This window comes from Scyliorhinus torazame, chromosome 16, assembly GCF_047496885.1.
Source record: "Scyliorhinus torazame isolate Kashiwa2021f chromosome 16, sScyTor2.1, whole genome shotgun sequence".
Taxonomy (NCBI): Eukaryota; Metazoa; Chordata; class Chondrichthyes; order Carcharhiniformes; family Scyliorhinidae; genus Scyliorhinus; species Scyliorhinus torazame.
The window spans coordinates 151864861-151883506 of record NC_092722.1 but is presented as its reverse complement, the minus strand read 5'-3'; the positions used below and the strand labels follow the sequence as shown (position 1 = coordinate 151883506).

Sequence of the window (18646 nt, the reverse complement as noted above, 5' to 3'; positions counted from 1 at the left end):
AGTTTGTCAGGGTCTGGTCTTGGCAATAGCTGACACAGCTTTCTTATACATGGTTACATAAGTTGGCTATTGCTGAGTTTGTACACTTTCACATGGGTCTCACCCCCACAAACCAAAAAGATGTGCAGGGTAGGTGGATTGGCCACGCTAAATTGCCCCATAACTGGAAAAGAAATTGGGTACTTTAAATTTATTTTAAAAAAATTATGCACTGAATAATTCAGTTCAGCATACACCCATGCAATTCTCCCAAGCAAAGCAGCAGATTGGCTGACTTTTTACATCCTTCTGTGCAATTGCAAACCACTGCAGCACTTGTTATTACTCCATTGCATAGGCCTGTAAACAATGGCAGGGCAGTGAGACCATGACCTACTTAACACCTTTAGGGCAAATGACATGCAAATGTTGACTGTCAAATTACAGTATTTTAACTATCTTGCAGAGATTTGGATTTGTCTGAATGACTTGATGCTTCCAACTTTTCTTGTGAAATGTACATTAGGGCTTCTCTGAATGCCTACTGGATAAATCCACCACGGCATAGCATTGAACCAGGAAGGCCCAGATAGTATCCCTGTTTTTTTCTGGTTTTGATCTCAGTGTTGACATAGAAAATAGAAACGGGAGAAGGCCATTCAGCCCTTCGAGCCTGCTCCACCATTCATTATGATCATGGCTGATCATCAAACTCAAAAAATCTGATCCCGCCCTTTGCCCCAAGTGCTACATCTAACTGTTTCTTGAAAACATGTGGTTTGACCTCAACTGCTTCCTGTGGTAGCGAATTTGACAGTGGTGTTAGTACTGCTGTTGACTTCAGGGCTGGGAGAGGAAATTTCCACTTGAGACCTCATTATCATCCAATATGTCTCCTCAGAATGTGATTGAATCATCATAGAATCATAGAATTTACAATGCAGAAGGAGGCCATTCGGCCTATCGAGTCTGCACCAGCCCTTGGAAAGAGCACCCTACCCAAGCCCATACCACCTTTTTGGATACTAAGGGCAATTGATCGTGGCCAATCCACCTAATCTGCACAACCTTTGACTGTGGGGGGAAACCCGTGCACCCAGAGGAAACCCACTCAAACACGGGGAGAACGTGCAGACTCCACACAGTGACCCAAGCCGGAAATTGAACCTGGGACCCTGGATCAGTGAAGCAACTGTGCTAACCACTGTGCTACCATGCTGGTCTGGATATTTTGTGCTCTCTTAGTAAAGAAAAATGGAAGTATTTGCTCACGGATAGCTCATGGGGAGCTTGGAATCAAAGCTCAATATTTCACCATTGTTGATTGAAGCGGATTAGCAGGAGCGCATGGAGAGAGAAATAGGAGCAAACAAATATCTGCTACAAACAACCTTTGGCAAGGGGAGAAAGAATGTATCTAAAACTTGTAATATTTGACTGTCTTTTGGCTTATTCTTTTTATACCTTCCTCCTTCTTCCCAATCTGAGTAGTAACAATGTCATTATTCTAGCTTTCAGCTGGGCCACAGAGCTTTATATGGATTTGGAATACCACCTTTCAGTTAGCTGCAGATGTTACGAGGCAGCAAATGAATTGCTACGTTCTTGTGATCAGCATGTTCATATTATGAAGCAACAAACACAAGTGTTAAAAAGATTAGGCAACAGCAGAAATGAGGTTGGAGTTTTCTACATGAATCAGGCTGCTGCTGTGCAGACTGAGGGAACAGGTAAGGACTTTTAATATAAGCTTGTTATATTACCTGCTCTTGTTCTGTAAACTTTTCTGATGAACTCCATACAATCTAAAACAAACTTGTTGCTTCCTTTGGGTAAAAGTAAAATGAAACAAAACATTTAAAAGTTCTTGGAAATGTTACAGATCTTTGAAAATTAATGTGATATATTTTGTAACATGAAAGGCGAATGTGCTTGTTTCTGTGCTCTGCAGCAAGCAAAGGCATAACAATGGTTGAACAAGAATTATGGAAGAAAAGCTTTTCTTACTTTGAAAAGGGTATTCAAGACTTTGAGACTATAGATGATGAAACTAATGCTGCCTTACTGCTATGCAACACTGGGAGATTGATGAGACTTTGTGCTCAAGCACATGCTCCAACTGGAAGTCATTTGAAAAGGGGCGAATTTTCACCGGAGGAAGCCATGTATTATAACAAGGCATGTATTCTATGGTTCGCTTTTCTACCTATATCTGTGACTGCTTTTCAAAGTCCTGAATTTTATTTTCAAAATTATTCAATAGTTGACTTGAGCTAACGATATGTATGGACGAGGTATACAATCTTAATGCAGCAAGTCACTTTCCATTATATGTTTTAGTCGAGCTATGATGCATATGTATATGATTCTGATCCATATCTAGAATGTTGTAATTCTATATTCAGTATTGAAAGTCTTGTGTCTGCTACACAGCTCGAGATAACCACCTCATATGCTGGGTCAAATGCGTTAAAGTAGTCCGTGCACAATATTTTTATTTTAGAAGTCTTTATTTCTTCAGAGTACAGAGCCTATCCAACATACATAGACTGATATAGAAGTTAGATGGCTACAGAATCCCATACATACATGCCTGTTTCTATACCTTCACTGGAGATCAGAAACCGAATCACTCACTTACAACCAAATCCTGCCATCAAATCATTTTATTAAAAAAATATTTTTTTTATTCAAATTTTTACATATTTTCAACAAATCCCCCCTTACAGAAATAAGAAAAAGCAAAGAACACATAAATAAACATCTTATAGCTATGTCACGTATTCCCCAATATACAAGCCCCCCATTAAATGATAATAAACACAGTAGTAAGCACAAAATACCCCCCCACCCCCCTCCCCGGGTTGCTGCTGCTGCTGACCACCTCCTAACACTCCACTAGAAAGTCTAGGAATGGTTGCCACCGCCTAAAGAACCCTTGCACAGATCCTCTTAAGGCAAATTTTACCCCCTCCAATTTAATGAACCCTGCCATGTCGCTGATCCAGGCTTCCACGCTTGGGGGCCTCGCATCCTTCCACTGTAGCAGAATCCTCCGCCGGGCTACCAGGGACGCAAAGGCCAGAATACCGGCCTCTTTCGCCTCCTGCGCTCCCGGCTCATCCGATACCCCAAATAGTGCGAGCCCCCAACTCGGCTTAACCCGGGTGTATACCACCTTAGATACCGTCCTCTCAACGCCCCTCCAGAACCCATCCAACGCTGGGCACGCCCAGAACATGTGGGCATGATTTACTGGGCTCCCCGAACACCTCATACACCTGTCCTCAACTCCAAAAAAACGATTCAGCCTTGCCCCAGTCATGTGCAGCCTGTGCAGAACCTTAAATTGCATCAGGCTAAGTCTTGCGCAAGAGGAGGAAGAATTTACCCTACCCAGGGAGTCCGCCCATGTACCCTCATCTATCTCCTCCCCCAGCTCCTCCTCCCATTTACCTTTCAGCTCCCCCACCGAGGCCTCCTCCTCCTCCTGTATCTCCTGGTAGATCGCCGAGACCTTGCCTTCTCCAACCCACACCCCGAGAGCACCCTATCCTGGATCCTACGTGCTGGCAGCAGCAGAAATTCCCTCACCTGCCGTCTTACAAATGCCCTTACCTGCATGTACCTGAAGGGGGGAGCCCGAATTATTCCCCCAACGTCCCATCTATAGACAGGTTCCCCATCTTTCTAATACCTGCCCTGTGCCAGCTCAGGAACCCCCTATCCATTCTCCCCGGGACAAACCGATGGTTCTCTCGGATCGGGGACCACTCCGAAGCCTCTGCCTCCCCCCTGTGTCGTCTCCACTGCCACCAAATTTTGAGGGTCGATGCCACCACTGGACTCGTGGTGTACCTTGTCGGCGGGAGCGGCAGCGGTGCCGTCACCAGCGCTCTCAGACTCGTGCCCACATAGGATGCCATCTCCAGCCTCTTCCACGCCACCCCCTCCCCCTCCATTACCCACTTGCGTATCATCGCCACATTGGCAGCCCAGTAGTGCACACACCGATTTGGCAACGCTAGCCCTCTGTCCCTGCTCTGTTCCAGAAACACCCTTCTTACCCTCGGGGTCTTTTTCGCCCATACAAACCCCATGTCAACCTCCTGCTGACCCGCTTAAAAAAGGCCTTGGGGATCAGGATAGGGAGGCACTGGAATATAAAAAGGAACCTCGGGAGCACCGTCATCTTCACCGACTGTACCCTACCCGCCAGGGAGAGCGGCAGCGTATCCCACCTTTTAAACTCCTCCTCCATCTGCTCCACCAGCCTCGTCAAGTTGAGCTTGTGTAGGGCCCCCAGCTCCTGGACACCTGGATCCCTAGGTACCGAAAACTCCTTTCCGCCCTCTTCAGTGGAAGCTCATCTATCCTCCTTCCCTGGTCCCCTGGGTGTATCACGAATAACTCACTCTTCCGCATGTTGAGCTTATACCCGGAAAAGTCTCCAAACTCCCTGAGGATCCGCATCACCTCCGGCATCCACCCCCCCCCCCCCAAAACCGGGTCCGCCACATACAGTAACAGGTCGCCTGCATACTGCGATACCTGGTGCCTCCACCCCCCACACCAGCCCCCTCCAGTTCCTGGACTCCCTCAAAGCCATCGCCAAAGGTTCAATTGCCAATGCAAATAGCAGGGGGGATAGGGGGCAGCACTGCCTCGTCCCCCGGTACAGCCAAAAGTATTCTGACCTCCTCGGATTTGTGACCACACTCGCCACCGGGGCTTCGTACAGTAACCTAACCCAACTAACTAACCCCTCCCCGAACCCGAACCTCCTCAACACTTTCCACAGGTACCCCCACTCCACCTTATGAAGGCCTTCTCCGCATCCATAGCTGCCACTATCTCCGCTTCCCCCTCCACTGCAGGCATCATGATTAAATTTAGGAGCCTCTGCACATTGGTGTTTAGCTGCCTTCCATTCACAAAACCCGTCTGGTCCTCGTGGATCACCCCCGGAACAACACCGTCCTCGATTCTGGTAGCCAACACCTTCGCTAACAGCTTCGCATCCACGTTGAGGAGCGAGATTGGCCCAAACGACCCACACTGTAAAGGGTCCTTGTCCCGCTTCAAGATCAGCACCCTGGACATCGTCGGGGGTAGGACCGCCCCCCCCCCCCCCCCCTCGCCTCATTGAAAGTCCTCACTAGTAGTGGGCCCAACAGGTCCATATACTTCCTGTAAAATTCCACCGGGAACCCGTCTGGCCCCGGTGCCTTCCCCGCCTGCATACTCCCCAGCCCCTTAGTCAGCTCCTCTACCCTCGGGAACCTCAGCCGGTCCAGAAAACGACGCATCCCCCCCCCCCCTCCTCCGTCGGGGGCTCAGACCTATACAGCCCCTCATAGAAGTCTCTAAACACCCCATTTATTCCCACCGCACTCCGCACCGTGTTCCTCCCTTTATCCCAACTCCCCCAATCTCCCTCGCTGCCTCCCACTTCCAAAGCTGGTGTGCCAGCATCCGGCTAGCCTTCTCCCCGTTTTCATACACTGCCCCTTGCGCCTTCCTCCACTGCACCTCCGCCTTCTTGGTAGTCAAAAGGTCGAACTCGGCCTGGAGGCTTCGTCGCTCCTTGAGTAGTCCCTCCTCGGGGACCTCCTCGGCCCCGCCCCCTCAGGCGCAGCTCCCTTTCGCAGCCTGATCCCAGCTCCCCCAACTCGGGCCTCCCCTCCCCCCCCCAATGGGGCCCCCTCTTCCAACGACCGATGCCCACACCCTCACCGAACCCCCATTACGAACCATTTCACCCTACCCCAGCCAGCACCCAAAAAAAAAACAGTACCGAACATGCCCCCCAAAACACAACAATCACATCAATCCCTCTCGACATTTCCTCGCAACCGAGTCCAACTTTCCGACCTGGATAAAGGTCCACGCCTCCTCCGGCATCTCGAAGTAGTGGTGGCGGTCCTTGAAAGTGACCCACAGTCGCGCCGGCTGCAACATTCCAAATTTTACCCCCTTCCGATGCAGAGCCGCCTTAGCCCGATTGTACCCGGCCCTCTTCTTGGCCACCTCCGCGCTCCAGTCCTGGTATATCCAGACCTCCGCATTCTCCCACCGCTGCTCCACTCCTTCTTTGCCCACCTTAGGACACACTCCTTGTCCACAAAGCGGTGGAACTGCACCAGCACCGCCCGCGGCGGCTCGTTGGGCTTGGGCCTCCTCGCCAGGACTCGATGGGCCCCCTCCAGCTGCAGGTGCCCCGGGAAGGCCCCCGCACCCATCAACGTGTTCAGCATTGTGACCACGTATGCTCCAACATCCGACCCCTCCACTCCCTCCGGGAGACCCAGAATCCGCAGGTTCTTCCTCCTCGACCGGTTCTCCATGTCCTCGAATTTCTCCTGCCATTTCTTATGCATCGTCTCGTGCGCCTCTACCTTCACCCCAGGCCCAACATCTCGTCCTCGTTCTCCGGGGCCTTTTGCCGCACCTCACGGATCGCCGCCCCCTTGGGCCTTCTGAGTCTCGAGCAGCTTGACTATCGAAGCCTTCATTGGCTCCAACAGTTCTGCCTTCAATTCTATGAAGCAGCGCTGGAGAAACTCCTGCTGTTCCTGCGCCCACGCTGCCTGGTCTCCACCCGCCACCATCTTGATTTTCCTCCCTCGCACTTTTTGCTGCTCCAAAACTACTTTTTTCACAGCTCCACTCCTGGAATGTCACTATCACCTTCCCACACTGGGAATCGTCGAACAAATGCTGCTGGGGGCCCTAAAAAGAGCCCAAAAGTCCGTTTCTGGCGGGAGCTGCCGAACGTGTGACTTAGCTCCGCATAGCCGCAACCGGAAGTCCCCCTGCCATCAAATCATAAATATACCTCTTGCACTTCATGGGCGTCATTGTCCGCCGGCGGGAGTCTCCGTTTTGCCAGCGCCCGGGGGTTTCCCGACGGCGTGGGGCTGCCCCACAATGGGAAACCCCATTGACCGCCCGGTGTTACAGAGACTCCCGCCGGCCGGTCGGGGCAGAAATGTGGCGGGGCGGGTAGGAGAATTTTGCCCCATGTTTCTGTCCATTTGGCCCTCCTTATCAGAAAGCGATGTCTAAACATCCCTAACAAGATGTTGTAAAATTTTCAGTCATTGAGAGTCATCGATCTATCTGCTGTCTCGGGGTAAATCCTCTTTGTGTGTTTAACACATTCCAATCCTGTATCTGTATACTGTTAGATCTGCTCTATCCCACATTCTTGCTTGTGGCTAGCATTCAATTTTTACTAACTTGCCTATAGCTTATCTCCATTACTGTTAATCCTTTACTAACCCATGTGTTTAATACACGGGTTACATGTGTTTACATATTAGCAATTTACTAAACATTTTGATCCACTTATAACGGAAATTAGGAAAATATTTATCTTATCCAGATTTTGCTCCACTTAAGATTTGTAATGCTGTGGATTCTGGAGTTTAAGAATAATGGCTGAGGATTTCAGCTATTTGGAAGTAATTTGAACAGCAATCTCCTATGTCAGTGCAGGCACAGTGGAAATCATGAAGTTGATATCGGAGTTGCTGTACTCCTCCAGAAACATCATTAAACTAGTACCTCAAGAGTACTTTGTCATTCAAATGCAAAGAAGGGTGTGGGTGCAGTTCCTCATTGGATAGCTACTGAACATGCCAGAAAAAAAATGCAGTTTTCCATTTAATTACAAGTGACGTTTTACAGCATAATAAGTCTTAATTTACTTTATAAAGCGTGGGTTCTCATTCCTTCAGACTTTAATTATCAGATGTCTTAAAAGTTATTTATTTTTTATTTTTCTTTGTCCTTTTTATTTTCCTTATTTTTTGCCTCTCAATCCCATCTTGTGTTTACTCTTTATTTTGCTTTTGTACATCATTTGACACTGAATTAATATTCTACCTTGCGTTTTCAGGTTTAGACACTGCATGTCCCAAGTAGGATTCTCCGATCTGTGGTTAAGGAAGCATAAGTTGTTCCTTGCTCTGTTCACCAAGGTCCTAGAATCCCTACCGAGGGCACTGCCCTGTTTTTCTTTTTACAATAGCTACAATTTTGTCAAATGTAAGTGTTATGACTGGCACCATGTGTTTGCCATTGATAGCAAAATCTAGGGCAACAAATTCTGCCAATATATTTCTCATCACCTTTTTCCATGTATAAGAACTGAATAGTCCAAATCCTAGATTGCTACACAGTGAGAAGTTTTTTGGAAATGGAATCCAGTTAATACTGCATTTTGTTTCTCACTGAGGTGCTACAATCCCAGTAGATCTTATAACTGTGTGGGAAGATCATAACTTTTTTTAATAGAACATGAAGGAGCAGAGTCACAGAACCACTAATTAATTTTAACAATAAAAAGTATTAAACATGAAAAGAATGGATTATGAAACAATACTCCAGTACTCTCCCTTAGTTTAACAAATACACACCGATTTTAACTTTAACACTGATTTTTAAAAGTATATTTTAAGCTAAAACAGTCCATTTAAGCACGCAAGTTGGCTGTGGTCAAATACACACTGCTCTGAACCCACAATGTCTCTGGATTTCTCTTCCGAACACATTCACAATAATGCTTTCCATTAGCAGTCTGTATTCTGAAATCCAGCCCATGTTTTCCAAGTTACTCTTTTAAACAAAGCTTCCACTCCACTTTCAACAGCGAATCCAGTATCCAGGTTTTACATCACCCCATTACGGTTTCTTTCTTGACTGCTGTACAAACTATTCACAATTTATTTAATTCTCAATTCCTAGACTCAGTTAAATGGCATCAAACTTTTGATTTACTCCTGAAGTCTGCTTTCCCGCTTTAAATCTGGTTACTGCAATTGTCTCTTTCACTCAACACTTTGTTTATGCTTCCTTGATTTTTTCTGAACAATACCTTGGTCTCCATTCTCTTCAGTCTCTCAAGTCATTCTTTCTGTCCCAATTCTCTGGTTATCTGGACTGAAAAGGTTCTTTGGGAAGCCTGCCTCTTTGCAGCTCCTGTCCTGTCCAGCCTTCTGGCAGTGTTGAGAAATGTTCACTTTCTGGTGTCCTCTTCACAAATTCAGCTAAACTAAGAACAGATAAGTTTTTTCCCTTAAGAGGACCTCCAGTTGCTAGTCAACGGCAGCATATTTCTTATTTACTCTTCACCCTGTAGCCCTCTTTAAGCATATTTCTTATTTACTCTTCACCCTGTAGCCCTCTTTAAGCACAATAGAAGACGTTGGAACTTAACCAACCCCCACGCAAACATTTCTGTCCAGCATGAATCTAACTGTAAATTTTACCCTTCCAGGAACAGAAACATTAAATTAAACCAACTTAAAACTATACCTTATTAATAATGTTTACGAAAACAAATATAAATCCCTTAAAACTATCTTTGTTTTCCTAAAAGAGGTGAAGACCTTCCTTTTGAGGTCTAATGAAAGAAACAGAATTGTGTTTCAATGAACATTTATGGTAGTCAACTCGGAAAACCGCAAAAGCACCAGCAGTTTCATGTTTGAAACTAGCTAATTTCTAGAAGCTACTGGAGGGGATTTTGTGTACACTTCTGTACTGAAAGCATATTGTTTAAATTAGTTGGGAAATTATTTAACACTAGCAAGGGTGCATATATTGCCCATCCCCAGTTGCTCTTGAGATGGGCACTAAATATGGCATTGTTAGCATCATCCACATCCCAAGAATGTTGAGGTTTGCGCTTGTTCCACATTTTTCCCTTTATGCTAATTTTTTCTTCAAGTTTTAGTTGTCTCCAAGCTAGATGAGTGCAACTTTCTATTACTTTATCCATGTAAATTATTAGTTAATTGGCTAATAAAATAGATAAGATTGGACCGAAATGGCAGTGCTGATGGTGTACTGTGACAGCAGCAAGTAGGAATCTATGGACTGCATTGCAATCTCAAACAACCATATCGGTATTAAGTGTCTGTAGCTTGGGCTACTTCAGCTCTGAGTTGCTTTGCTGGATGCTTTGCTCCAGGAGACGGTCACTCCCTTAGGTTAGGCAGAACAGTGGTCATCGATTGGAGGTTATGGCTGCGAGTCGTGCAGGTGCGTAAGGGGAACCAGCATGTAGTGATGGAGGAGCCTCAGCCTCTAACTTTGTCCAGTAGATACAAGGTGCTTGCTATCTGTGTAGATGAGGAGAAGGACTGCAAAAGGGATGAACCGACTGACCATGGCACCAATTACTTAGAGCAGTACTTTCTAGAGCCAACCCGAGCAGGCCACCCTAGACTTGTAATGGTGAAGTGGACTAATCAATAATCTTGTGGTCACGGAACCTCTAGGTGTGACAGTGATTACAGCATGATAGAATTTCACAATCAATTTGAAATGGAGAACTGTGGGTCCATGACTAGTATTTTAATCCTAAATAAAGTTAACTGAGGGCATGAACCAAAGCACCATAGAAAAGTATGATGCAGAAAGAGGCCATTCAGCCCATCATGTTTGTGCTGGCTGGAAACGAATTCTGATCCCATCGTCCAGAACCCGGTCGGTAGCCTTGCCGGTAACAGCACTTCGGGTGTTGATCTTAGTACCTTTTTAAATGAGTTGAGGGTTTCTGCCTCAACCGCCAATCCAAGCAGCAAATTTCAAACATCTACTAACCTCTGGGTAAAAAAAGCTTTTCAGAATATCCCCTCTAATCCTTCTATCAATCATCTTAAATCTGTGCTCCCTAGAAATTGACCTCTACAATTGGGGAAACAAGTCTTTCTTGTGCACTCTAACTAGGCCCCTCATAATTTTGTACAACTCAGTCAAGTCACCCTTCAGCTGACTCTGTTCTAAGAAAAGCAATCCTGTCCCACCTATTCATTCCTCCGAGCTGCTGTTTTCAACCTTGCCACCATTCTTGTAATCTCTTCTGTACTTTCTCCAGAGCAATTAACGTCCTTCCAATAATGTGACCAGAACTCTGTACACAACTCCAGCTGTGGCCTAACCAGCGTTTTATACAGTTCTGGCATTACCACCCTGCTTTTGTATTCTATACCCCATGTAATGAAGGAAAGCACTCCATATGCCTCTGCCAACTTATCTACTTGTCTTTTCACCTTCAATGACCTGTGGACATGCACACCAAGTTCTCTCTCTCTACCCAGGACCAGTGGGTGGCACAGATAGCAGATGCATTGCTTATAATCTTAAAATTACATAGATACTGGAAAGATTTCCAGAGGATTGGAAAAAGCGAATGTCACATCTTAATTCAAGATCGGAGGAAGGCAGAAAGCAGTTAACTATAGGCGAGTTAGCCTTGGGGAAACAGCTAGAATCTATTTTTAAGAAATATATATTTATTAAAGTTTTTCAACAACACAAGCTAGAATCTATTATTAAGGAGGTTATAGCAGGATACCTGGACAATCACTATTTGGTCAGGCAAAGCCAACATGGTTTTGTGAATGGAAAATCATATTCAATCTTTATTTTTTTTAATGTATAAGCACTTTAGAAGCAGTTCAGAGAAGGTTCACTAGACTCATTCCTGGGATGAAGGGGTTGTCTTATAAAGAATGGTTGAACAGGTTAGGCCTATACCCATTGGAATTTAGAAGAATAAAAGGTGATTATATAGGGGACTTGATGAAAATGTTTCCTTTTGTGGGGAGACTATAAACAAGGGGGCATAGTTTAATATTAAAGATGTCTCCCTTTTAAAACTGAGACAAGGAGAAACCTTTTCTCCTAAAGGGCGTGGAATTCTCTTCCCCAGAAAACACTGGAGGGTTGACTTTATTAAGGCTGACTTAGATTTTTGTTAGGCAAGGTAGTTGAGAGTTTTTAGGGGGTAGACAAAAAAGAGAAGCTGAGACCATAGCCAGATTGGTCATGATCCTGTTGAATGGTGGAGAAGGCTCGAAGGGCCAAATGGTCTATTCCTGCTCCTGGTTTCCAATAGTATCTTCCGTGTGCAGGTAGCTCATTTGACTTTGGATTGGAATGCATAGTGCAGCTGAAATTATGCTGTCCTCACCTAATTTCCACACTCTGAATCCAGAACTAATGATTGATTCCCTCAATTCCCCTTCCCACGCATGCCCGCACCAGCCTCCCCGAACAGGCACCAGAATGTGGCGACTAGGGGCTTTTCACAGTAACTTCATTTGAAGCCTACTTGTGACAATAAGCGATTTTCATTTTCATTTTTTTTTCATTTCATGCCAAGACCATTTGTAGTACTTCAGCTGCCGCCCCAGCTAATGGCAACTAATTTAACACTGACCAGGGATCAAAATTTGAACCCTTCTCTTTTTAGCTGAGCCAATATAACAAGTAAAGCCACTGGAGATGTAAATTATTTTGCAATTGGATTTCAGCACATGGGATGTTCAGAAATTCTTCTGTATGCAATATTTGTCATATACTAATAAATATGGTCTGCTAAATTTAAAACAAAACTCCATATAGTTCATACAAATTGACACTTAACTGACTAACTTCCATGGGTCCATTTCTACTGATGCAAGTTAGCATTTAAGCAGTTTCAGGAATTGCAGTTTGTGAACATGGTTAGGATTTATCTGAAAAGTCTTTATTTTAATATAGGCTGTGGATTACTATCTGAAGGCAATGAGATCACTTATCGGATGGGAGAAACATCCAGCTGTTTGGGATTCTGTGAAATGGGAGCTATCAACGACCTATTTTTCTATGGCAACATTGGAGCAGGATTATGCTCCGTTATCAAGAAAAGCTCAGGAACAGGTATTGCATAAGATTAATTCTGTTTTTCATTCCGCTAAGCTGAGGGTAAGTGATGCATTTTCCACATTTTGGGATGTGTGATAGTTTATCAAAGGATACCCGTGATGATGATGTCCACTTACACATGCCTTCCATCAGGAGCTACTGTATAGGAGTAAGAATCCTTGCTGAATTGCCTCCTCCAGCCACCAGCAAATTGAGCCCTATTGTGTGTTGTTACTCAAGTTGGTGGAGATTGAGAATGTTTGCATCAGTGAGGGAGAACACAATTCAAGACCTCTAATACAAGAAGTCACAAAGAAATCCAGTAGGGAGTTCAGAAGAAACATTTTCATTCATGGTGTGAATATGGAACTTTCTACCACAGAGAATGGTCTAAGTAAATAGTATAGATGCATTTAAAGGGACAAGCTGAGTGAAGCATAAGCATTCACATGGGTTACTTGGGTCGAATAGGCCATATCTGGAATTATCTGGCTCAGTGTAGAGATCAACAAAAACTTACATACATATTGTGCCTTTAATGTAGTAAAATGTTCCAAGGTGCTTCACAAGAGTGTTTTGAAACAGAATTTGACACAGCCATATAGTGAGATATATTAGGTCACTTAACAAATGCATGGTCAAAAACATAGTTTTATGGAGCATCTTAGAGGAGGTGAAAGAGGAAATTCCAGAATTTTGGGCTTAAGATGGTTGAAGACACAGCCATCAGTATTGAAGTGATTAAAATTGTGGTTATGCAAGAGGCAGAAATTGGAGGTGTGTAGTGATCTGAAGGTTGTAGCGCTGGAGATGTGGAGTTTGTCAATGAGGGCATGGAGAAATTTGAAAGCAAGTTGGAGAATTTCAACATTAGCCCCCGTACAAGCCTGCCTCAGTGTAGGCTAGCAAGTACAGGAGTGATAGATGAATAGAAATTGATGCAAATTAGGATATAGCAAAGTGTTTACTAAAATTCAGTTTATGTAGGATGGAAAATGGGAGACTAATCAATGGAGCACTGGAATAATTAAGTTTAGAGGTAACATAGACATGAATGAGAGTTTCAACAATCTGGGACCTTTCAGAACTTGAATTCAATATTATACCAGATGAATAGTTTACGTACACTGCCATGAGAAGGAGCTCAATAATTATCATTGATTCTGCGACATAGAAAAAATTATATACTTTAAGTATTAATCCAAAATTTTATGGGAATGCAATTATGTTTTATGAACCAAGAGTTTTTAGAGTGTAAACTGTAGTAATTTGTTGCAAGGCGGAGATACGCCGAGACTTGTGAATCACCGTAAATTGCTGCACGATTTTTGCCCCCAACCGTTAGCCTTGCATAACGAGGAGTTCGCCATCAACCTAGCCTCCCTATGAATTTCAAGAAATTTCCACATTTGCAATGTGAACGATGTTAAATTCATAAGAAATTAGGGTTTAAAAGCACAAGGATTTGTTTGATGACTCAACTTCATAATTCTGCAGTGGCAATGCCACTTAATCTCCCTGGTCCAGAATAGGAACTATTGAAACTGCGGGGGGGGGGGGGGGGGGGGGGTCTCATTCCCATTAGTAAATTTTTAATATTAATACATTTTTCTTTTTTTCTGGCTTTTCCTCTGTCACTGTCCTCCTTCTGTCGAATCTTTCTATTCCCAGTTGTATTCATTCACCATTTCCTTCTCTGTCGTTCTTCATTGTCATTCTTTCAAAAGCCACTTAAAATGATGTTGTATTAGTAAAATGCAATCTTCGCTTTAATACAAGAAATCATGATTTAATATTTCAGAAGTTCCAAGTAGTTGTTTTTCTATAATGTGATTTTGCCTATGTTGGCATGTGTTCGGTAATCTATTTACTTGCCACTTTGAGGTTAAATGGGATCTTGTTAAATAATGGCAAGTAATTGCATTATCATTTTTCAGATTGAGAGAGAAGTTGCTGATTCTATGATGAAATCTCTGAAGTACTGTGATATACATACAGAATCTGCAAGACAGCCCTTATGCCAGTATCGGGCTGCAACAATTCATCATAGACTTGCCTCCATGTATCATAATTCTCTTAGAAATCAGGTAATCTGAAACATTGATACTTGCATGGCTTTAAAGCTGTACACCTAACATAATCCAATAACAACATTTGGGTTGCAACCTGTCAAATGCTTTTTATGTCCTGAAATATCATAGTATTTTTGAAGCTTAAGTTTAGCAAAGGCAAAATAATTGGAAGACATTCTCTTAAAAGTCATCTTGAAATTACGATTTTGAACTTTTGTATTTATGCACGTATCTGAGTATTTTAATACATAGGATATGATTTGTCTATTACATCCATTATATGAAATAAATTGAATCAATCCTGATCTATATCTGCATGATATTTGAATTTTTTTGAATGGAAATTTTTTTAGAGAGATCTGAGTAACTGGAGAAATATTAAGCATAACTATCTTTGCATTTAGTTCTTTTCATTTTTTGATATTTTATATTTGTGTAAATGTTTGTGTTTTAGATTTTATATTTGTGTATAATTTACCATGCTATTTGGGCTTGCTCATACTTAAACGATTTCTTGCCATCGTCATATCTTTTTATGAATTATGGGATTAGTGCCAAATTCTATATTTTGCATTTCTTAATGCAAGTGGGAATCAACAGCAGTTTCACAAAAGTGGCATAATCATCAAAGTAAAAAAGGAACTGCAGAATAATCATGGGTGAGACACAATTTATCCCAAATTTGTTCATCCATCCACAAATATCCTAAAGCTCCCTTATTGTAGAAACTATTGGATTTGTTTATGGTTCCGTGGTTTTCACCTGGGGATCCGTTCTCTTTGTGAAGTAAATCTGAATTCCTAAACTTACTTTTTACTAATTTGAATCTTTGGCTTCCTATCCCACTCAGGGTATTTTTCAAATTGACCTTTTCCATGTTGTTTAGTATCTTGTATATTTAAGGTCAACTCTCTTTGTTTGTGCCCCTTGGAACTGAAAAATTCCACGTTTTTCTGTCTTTCTTCACAACTCTGCCTCCTGGATCTGCTCTGTGGCTGCTTCCTATACTTTAGGCTCAATCTTCCCAAAAGGGAACAAAGTCCTGGAGCGAGTGCGTTTAGCGACGTGTTTCCCTGTACTCTGTGCCGAGAAACACATAGCTTTTCAATGCTACTCCCGTTGATAAGGGGCCTAAACGGGGACTGCGGGGGTGACCGAGGCCGCGCATAGCCCCATTTTTAAAAGGGGGAGCTCCACTCATCGGACCCTGTTGTAGCGAGAAGTGCACAAAAAAAATCCCCGACCTCCCTCCAGCCCGAATGCAACGTGGGAGGGTCCCTCTGCCCCCACCATAACTCCCAGCACCCACAGTGGGCAATCCTGGCCCAATCGTGTGTGTGCAAAAAAAATGACATCTTGGCACCTTGGCAGTGCCACCCTGACAGTGCCCCAGCCACCTGGCAGTGCCAGGCTGACACCCAGGTGGCACTGCTATGGTGCCAGGCTGGCACTGTCAAGGTACCCAGGAGGCATCCGCAGTGACAGGGCACTACCCAGCTGGGGGCCTCCGATCCCCTTGGAGACCCCCACGAGTGCCATTCCATCTTGTCCCCGTTTGTGAGGACCAGTACCAAACCGCACTCGTCCGAGGTCCCTGAGGCAGAGGGATTGAATCCCAAAGTTACAGGTACCTTGAGAATCTGCACTTTAGAGTAAGGCTTACTGCCTCACTCTAATATGCAGATTTGCCAAAAACTGATCCCGCCCATTGTGGGCAGGATTCTCCTTGCATCGTCTCGCGAGATTGTGTTGAATCTGTTGAATGACGGAAGATTGATCCCTTTGTTTCCCTTTATGTTGGTGAGCACAACGGAGACCGTATTTACAATGTGTTCTATGTAAAGTACGATATAATTTGATCATAACTCCCCCTAAAACTTGTATTCAGTTTTTATATGATCAAACAATCTGTTGGCTTTACTCTGCATTAGTTGAATATACTGCATTTTAACTTTGACTCAGTGATCACATCCACCTTGGGAGTCAGAAGATTGTGGGTTGAAGCCCCACATTAGAAACTCAAGAATATAATCTAGAATGGCACTTTGATGTAATACCGAAGGAGTGCTACACATTGAAGGTGCTATCAGCTTGGAAACATCCTACCTGCCTTCTCAGGTGGAGGGTCCCATGACACCAATTGAACAATAGTAGGGGAATTCTCCTCGTGTCCTGCCAGCACTTGGCCCTCTAAAATCATACTCAACAGATTATCTGGTCACATCTCTAGCGGGACACCTTAACCGTTTTTCTCCCAGGATCTTCTGTCACCTATCTTTGACCTTCACAATATGGCTTGTAAGTCTGCAGTTCCTGGCTTATTCTTTAAACAGGGTATGTCTGTGTTCCCCAGTTACTATCTCTACCCTTCCTGCCAATTTAACCAAATCTGAGCTTGAATATTCACCCCCTCCCCCGAGGTGATTATCCTTGCTCTGCCACTAGTTATCTGATGTTTGTTTGTCTGAGAATTGGATATTTCATCCCCTTGCAAAATAACAGTGACTACACTTAAATTCATAATCAATAATAACTGGAGCTGGAGTTGGATGAACTTCGGATCATTCGGGAGGCAGAGGGGGTCATAGATAGCAGCTTCAGGGAATTAGTTACACCAAAGATTGGAGATAGATGGGTAACTGTAAGAGGGACTGGGAAGAAGCAGTCAGTGCAGGGATCCCCTGCGGTCGTTCCCCTGAGTAACAAGTATACCGCTTTGGATACTTGTTGGGGGGACGACTTGCCAGGGGTAAGCCATGGGGTACGGGCCTCTGGCACGGAGTCTGTCCCTGTTGCTCAGAAGGGAAGGGGGGAGAGGAGCAGATCATTAGTAATTGGGGACTCAATAGTCAGGGGCACAGATAGGAGATTTTGTGGGAGCGAGAGAGACTCACGTTTGGTATGTTGCCTCCCAGGTGCAAGGGTACGTGATGTCTCGGATGGTGTTTTCCGGGTCCTTAAGGGGGACGGGGAGCAGCCCCAAGTCGTGGTCCACATTGGCACTAACGACATAGGTAGGAAAGGGGACAAGGATGTCAGGCAGGCTTTCAGGGAGCTAGGATGGAAGCTCAGAACGAGAACAAACAGAGTTATCTCTGGGTTGTTGCCCGTGCCACGTGATAATGAGATGAGGAATAGGGAGAGAGAGCAATTAAACACGTGGCTACAGGGATGGTGCAGGCGGGAGGGATTCAGATTTCTGGATAACTGGGGCTCTTTCTGGGGAAGGTGGGACCTCTACAGACAGGATGGTCTACATCTGAACCTGAGGGGCACAAATATCCTGGGGGGGAGATTTGTTAGTGCTCTTTGGGGGGGGGGTTTAAACTAATGCAGCAGGGGCATAGGAACCTGGATTGTAGTTTTAGGGTACGGGAGAATGAGAGTATAGAGGTCAGGAGCACAGATTTGACGTCGCAGGAGGGGGCCAGTGTTCAGGTAGGTGGTTTGAAGTGTGTCTACTTCAATACCAGGAGTATACGAAATAAGGTAGGGGAACTGGCAGCATGGGTTGGTACCGGGGACTTCGATGTTGTGGCCATTTCGGAGACATGGATAGAGCAGGGACAGGAATGGATGTTTCAGGTTCCGGGGTTAAGGTGTTTTAGTAAGCTCAGAGAAGGAGGCAAAAGAGGGGGAGGTGTGGCGCTGCTAGTCAAGAGCAGTATTACGGTGGCGGAGAGGATGCTAGATGGGGACTCTTCTTCCGAGGTAGTATGGGCTGAGGTTAGAAACAGGAAAGGAGAGGTCACCCTGTTGGGAGTTTTCTACAGGCCTCCAAATAGTTCTAGGGATGTAGAGGAAAGGATGGCGAAGATGATTCTGGATAAGAGCAAAAGTAACAGGGTAGTTATTATGGGAGACTTTAACTTTCCAAACGTTGACTGGAAAAG

General features: G+C 44.5%; 1 protein-coding gene across 3 annotated transcripts in view; it reads left to right on the top strand.

Moving 5' to 3' along the window:
* edrf1 (erythroid differentiation regulatory factor 1) overlaps positions 1-18646 on the top strand; it is a 127339-nt gene that overhangs the window by 87728 nt on the left and 20965 nt on the right. For all 3 annotated transcript variants that reach the window (XM_072479223.1, XM_072479222.1, XM_072479224.1), the window contains 4 exons: positions 1491-1709; positions 1931-2157; positions 12538-12696; positions 14619-14768. In XM_072479223.1, coding sequence (XP_072335324.1) covers positions 1491-1709; positions 1931-2157; positions 12538-12696; positions 14619-14768 — 755 coding nt within the window. The remainder of the gene's footprint in view (positions 1-1490; positions 1710-1930; positions 2158-12537; positions 12697-14618; positions 14769-18646) is intronic.